Source organism: Sphaeroforma arctica (assembly GCF_001186125.1).
Source record: "Sphaeroforma arctica JP610 unplaced genomic scaffold supercont1.869, whole genome shotgun sequence".
In the NCBI taxonomy this organism is placed as follows: domain Eukaryota; class Ichthyosporea; order Ichthyophonida; genus Sphaeroforma; species Sphaeroforma arctica.
This window is the reverse complement of record NW_014039689.1, coordinates 19,386-25,343: the sequence shown is the minus strand read 5'-3', so window position 1 is coordinate 25,343 and position 5,958 is coordinate 19,386. Positions and strand designations below refer to the sequence as shown.

The window sequence follows — 5,958 nt, the reverse complement described above, 5'->3', positions numbered from 1 at the left end:
TATACATGAATATACGCACTATATACATATATATAAATATATTTATATAGATGTATAGATGTACATATATATATATATATATATGTATTTATATACATATATATATTTATATGTATATATACATATATAATAGTCAAGGGCAAACATATTATGATTTGGATATACTCACAAACACACAGTAACACGTGATTGTATACTAAGAACGGATAAAGCCTTTTCTATGCACATCAAATGATATATATATATATATATATATGAATACTAATAAGAGGAATTGTATACCTTCTTTTGTAGGTGGCAGACGAGCATGGGCTTGAAATGGAACAGCAACTCGGAGCGGCACCTAATGCGGCGGTGTCTGTTGCACAACCGACGAAGGAGCAGGAGGAAGATTTATCAGAACGACTGAAGAAACTCAGAGAAATGTCATGAAATTGATAGGAATAAAATGAAATTGAAATTATGTATTGCATCGGGTGTCGGAATTGTTGTACGTCATCTAAACATGGGTAGCTGCAAGGCAGATATATCAGACGATCTGGAGACTGGTCTGGAGAATACAACGTCATAGAGGTGCAATACTATTTATGCTACGAAGCGTGTAAGCGAAGCAGCCAATCATTGGGCCCGAAGAAATCTTTTTGTAGGTGGCAGATCGAAAATGAATGTACTTATTGGAAATATTCGGCCTTTGTACGAGATAAAGTTCTAAATATGAAAAAGACGTATTAAGGACAGCTGGAAAAGCTCGGGGTTGACTTGAGTATACGAATCTATATAAGAAGACTATTGTAGGAATGTATGAGGGTCGAGGAGCGTATTAGCAGCAGATGTATTGGTAGACACAGATAGATGGGTTAATTCAGACGTATCGATAAACACAACTTATTTAAGACTTATCGGTAGACACAAAGACTGATAGATTATTGCAGACTTATCGGTAGACTTAAAAACCGATAGACGATTGCCGCTAATAAGGCTATCTGTATCATAATTAAATCATACTGACAATGTGCGGCATAACAACGGGTGGAATAGGTACTAGTTTGTTATGAGTGTTTAAGACTGTGTCAGTGCTATGTGAGGTATAAAATGATTTGGTAATAAAGAATAGTGTTCGGTTTTTAAAGATGCGTCTACATGTGATTGTAGTCAACGTGTGGATGTGACCTACATGTGGGTGTAGTCTATCTGTAGGTGTATATCCATAAAAAGTTGATATGTGTTTTTCTGACTGATGTCATATACTTTGCCGATCGGTGTCAAATTGGTGGTGCTGTCGGTAGCCACATATTAGCTGTCAAGTGTTATGTTACAAGCATTGAGTTTTGTCCACCATATTGAGAGGTGTGAGATGGGAGCAACTATACCTTACAAATAGCAGTAGGTAAAACATGGTGGAACATGTGAGATGCCAAAGTGCCGTGAAGTCAAAACGGTAACCCCACTCGTTTTGTCGAAATAGGCAACAAATTGATGGCAAAATCAGGTATCACAGGTATCGAATTCGTGGTAAACCCAGGGTTCACATGTCTAAGGTGACGTATCAGAAGCCATTTTATTACAGCACAACTTCGAGGTCTCAGTTTGCACCCGCGGTGAAATATGAAAAAGAAACTGGTATGCAATGACATGCTTGTAGGGAGCCGACGCCAGTCAGCTCCGACTCAGCATATGTATTTACGCTCTAAGCCGAGGAGGTGTGGTGTCCAATTCGTAGACCACATGTGACATGCCACATGATGCGCAGTGGTGGCAGGCGGACTAGTGGGTTGACAAATCGAGCAGAATGTCAGTTTTTAATACCGACGAGTTCGGGAGGCGTTGCCAGGCTCCTGCCAGCAGGGTTGTTAAACGGACAAATGGACTAAACTGTCCGGGGGAAAAAGGCTGTCCATGGTATTATGACCAGTTTTTGAGGCTATACATGTGTCCCATTCGAAAAAGTTCTGTTGTCCACTGGTAAATTGAAAATCGCCTGGTACAAATTGACCCAAACCATTTGTCCATTTCAAGATTGATGCCTGTCCGTTTGTTTGGTCCATATAATGCCCTTTGTCCGGCTGTCCGTAAATGCAAATAGTTGTCCGGACAAGACTTTTCTTGTACGTTTAACAACCCTGCCTGCCAGTCTCTGTCTGCCACACCCCCTTGTCTACTTTTCCATAAAGTTAGCCAATCAGATGCTGCAATTGTAAATAGTTGGAAAGTGTCTACTCATCATTGGAAGAGAGTCAAGAGACCGACGATAATTATATTATATATTTTATAAAAAAATAAAAATGTTGGCTGTTGCAGACTTGGTCTTGGTGTTGGCACTTGGCAGTAGCTTGTAGAATGTAGAGTGCATAACTACATAAAATATGTATATTGTATTCAGTATTATGTATGTTGTTGGTGACTCTTGGTGAATGACTGAATGGTGACTGCCTGACTGGTCACTGGTGAATGGCGAGTGGCGATAACAAAAAATCTCAGCCACTCAAAGAGTCTCAGCCTCTTAGGACTCCAGCTCTCTGTGTCACGCTCTGGCAGTCTGGCACGCAGCCTCTCTCAGACGCTCTCAGTCTCTCTCTCTCTAATTGTTCCCTTTTTAAAAACAAATAGATAAATAAATACGGGAGTCTTCTAGAATCTAGACCTCTAAAGCTCTATGTAAACCTCATAACGTTTTACGTGTATTGCAAGTTGCAACGCTAAAAAAATCATGCGTTTATTTCGACCTTGACAGTGGGGATGGGATTTTTGTCAAGGAGGCATTTTGTGAGACCCTTTTTTTCGCAACGAGGTGCGAGACGGCCCTTTCGCCGAGTGCCGAGCTGGAAATAGGTCGATACGAGAAAAATGTCCTCTGCGACAATAAAAAACATCTACGACTGTCTAAGGTTCGAAATACAACGCAGGGTTATTTGTCCGTGACAAGCGACCCGTAGGGTAAATAGATAAATACATAAAACATTATAATAGTATAGTTGCAGTTATAGAGTTATACGCTATAACACATACGTAGCTATTTGACATGCATATGGGGATGCTTGTATACTATAGGGCGATGATATAAGCTTATATATGCTTGATTACGATATGTGTGTGAGTATATATGATAAATGTGTATAGGTTTACGAGTGTTGAATTAAAATGAGTGTAAAATGCACACAGAGATCACTTCATTGATGGAATCTTTAATTTCATGGATGGCATTATTGGAGGAAATATGATTGTTAGAGTTGAGATCTGTCTGTGGTGCTTGCCGTGGGTGTGCGGGCTACGCAACATTCATTGCCGGGTTTGTTCACAGATGTGTGAGGAGGCTGATAAGTCACACGTTTCTGATGCTGAATCACCGGAATTGACGGGCCAGCACATTCGGACTTTCTACGTTGCATTTCCGTTAAACCAGGGGTTGCATACATCTTTGAATGAGAATAAAACTTCATACACAATAACAGTTGGGCGCGGTTTATCAACGGATTACGTTTTTGTGTCTTATCTGACAGCTGTGAGATAGGCTACAGACCCAACGCGAGAGAAGAGATGCTGTGGGCCGTGGGGTTTATGAATATGTGATTTACCAAGCGCGTGTAGTTCCGTTGTATGAACTACACACGGCCAAAGACAATTTTCGTACTTATATTTGCCAACACGCATCTTTACACTGGCACAATGTATGTGGCTTTATGTGGGTACATATACATATACATCTCGGTAATTTTCATGTCTAGCGTTTTACTCCAATCTGTCCCCCTGGAAAAATGCGCCTTTACATTCTGGTCATTGGTCACACCCGTTAGAGGCTACGTTCGCGCGTACACGTCCTCCGTTGAGCTTAAAGTATGTATAGGTCACCTCTACCTCTACGATTATAAGAAGTGCCACCAGGGCTGTACTCGCCACTATGTACATAGGATTGGTGGGAGATACGCATACATACATCATACACTCCCCCTCTCCCCTTGTTCATTTGTTTACTTGAGCACGGGCTCTTGCTCAGATTATGTGTTTTGTGTGGGGTGGTGTGTGGCCGTCGGTTGGTTGCTGGAGTGAGAAGTGCCAGCCCGTGATGTTTGCGTATACACAGACATACACGAATACACATATCGGCACGCACAAGGTGTAGATAGATAGCTACCAGAAATACATGACACATACACATCGGCATACAAAAGGTATAGTTAGATGGTTTCCATATATATACATCGGTATACATAAGTATAGTTAGATAGTCAAGAGCGTAAGACCAAGCAAGGATAATTCTGGCGCAAATTGGTGTTTTAACATCACATGGCCGTTAACTTGGTACAGCGAACAGACACCTAACATTTACTACATATGCGACACTAAGAATATACAAGCAAACGGTGTCATTATCATTATATTATCCCATATCACACAATAGTAAACAGCTACCACACATACAAAACTGCAGGCATATACACTACACATACACTAGGCATATATAAGCCAACGGTGTCATACAAGGTATTATCATCCCATATCACACAATAGTAAACAGCTACTACACATACAACACTGTAGGCATAAACACTACACATACAACTAGGCATATACCAACAAACGGTGTCATGCACTCGTGCGTGGTATTATCATCCCGTTTGACTTGCTTGAATAAGTTTTTACGATGATTGGTCCAAAATTTGAATCTATAGATCTACCAATCAATATAGTTAAAAAAATGTATTTGATTGATTATAAAGTTGGATCTATAGATCTGCCAATCAATATAATAAAAAACTATGTTTATTGGTTAATAATTGAGTTGAATGATGACGAATACATAGTATATTCTTGATTCTGGTTGGTTATTAGAAAACTGTCCTGTTGTTTTGGCTGGCGTAGTCACTGGAGGTGTTTCACCAATCAGATTAGATAATTAATTTGCTACACGACCAGAAACAATATTATGTCGTGTATTATATTTTGTCCTGTTTTGTCCTCGACAAAAAAACCAAATAAGTGAAAAAACAAGGGTATATAAAACACTAATATTGCTTGTCACGGGCAAATAAACCGTTGAACGTTTTTTTACAATGAAGCGTGCATAACGTTAGGAGATTAGGTCTCACAAAGAGTAGGAGAGACTCTACTCTCTATGAGTAGAGTAGAGAGAGAGAGTAGAGACTTGAGAGAGACTACTCTACGAGAGAGAGAGTGAGACAAAAAAATGCCTGACCGGACCATGGACAACCGGATTTAACGCGACGTATACGCGTTTATTCTGGTCTGAGGCCGTGTCTCTTAGAAAACCAACCAAAAAAAAAGGCGTTCAATACGTTCAACTTTAACAGATTCACAACTTCACAAGCAAAAGGAGGCTATTTACGTCGAAATATGTAAATAGCAAAATTGTCGGCAACTCCGTCATGGATAATGCTATTAATGCATGGCTATGTATATCCCGTAATTCTTATCAGATGTGACATCATAGGCGATCTTTTTTTTCTCGGGCTACATACAGTCATACATACGAAAGAGTACAAAGGGTATACATACGTGTAACTTCAGATTTTTTAACACATGTGAGATGTGAAGAACTACACTTATGTTTCTGCAGTATAAGCCCCATCAACAAAATTAGCTCGTGATAAAGACTGCATATTGGCATAGCGTGTACATGTTGACAGGATGGATCCACTGTCTATGTTGACGGGCAGGGAGAAGGCTGTGAAGGCTGTCAGTAAGTTCGATATGCATTCGATCTCTAGAGTGATACAAAATACAATAGTATTTTCTAGCCCTAGTTGCTTGTTTGCATTGAAGGATCTTTCAGAGTCTTTAAGCATTTACAGTGAGCGATACGCTTATACTAATCCAGAATTATTCACACTGAAGATGGGTATATATATATATATATATTCATGCGTATATATATATATATATATATATATTCTATACATACTATTCTATTCATGCATACATACATACATACATACTATTATA

At 39.5% G+C, this 5,958-nt stretch overlaps 1 protein-coding gene across 1 annotated transcript in view; it reads left to right on the top strand.

Annotated features, from left to right (window-relative positions):
• SARC_09004 (hypothetical protein) overlaps positions 1-432 on the top strand; it is a gene marked incomplete at both ends in the record, with an annotated part of 2,132 nt that extends 1,700 nt beyond the window's left edge. Inside the window, one exon of the mRNA XM_014297003.1 lies at positions 295-432. Within this exon, the coding sequence (XP_014152478.1) occupies positions 295-432 (138 nt within the window). The remainder of the gene's footprint in view (positions 1-294) is intronic.
• Between the last annotated feature and the right edge of the window lie 5,526 nt (positions 433-5,958).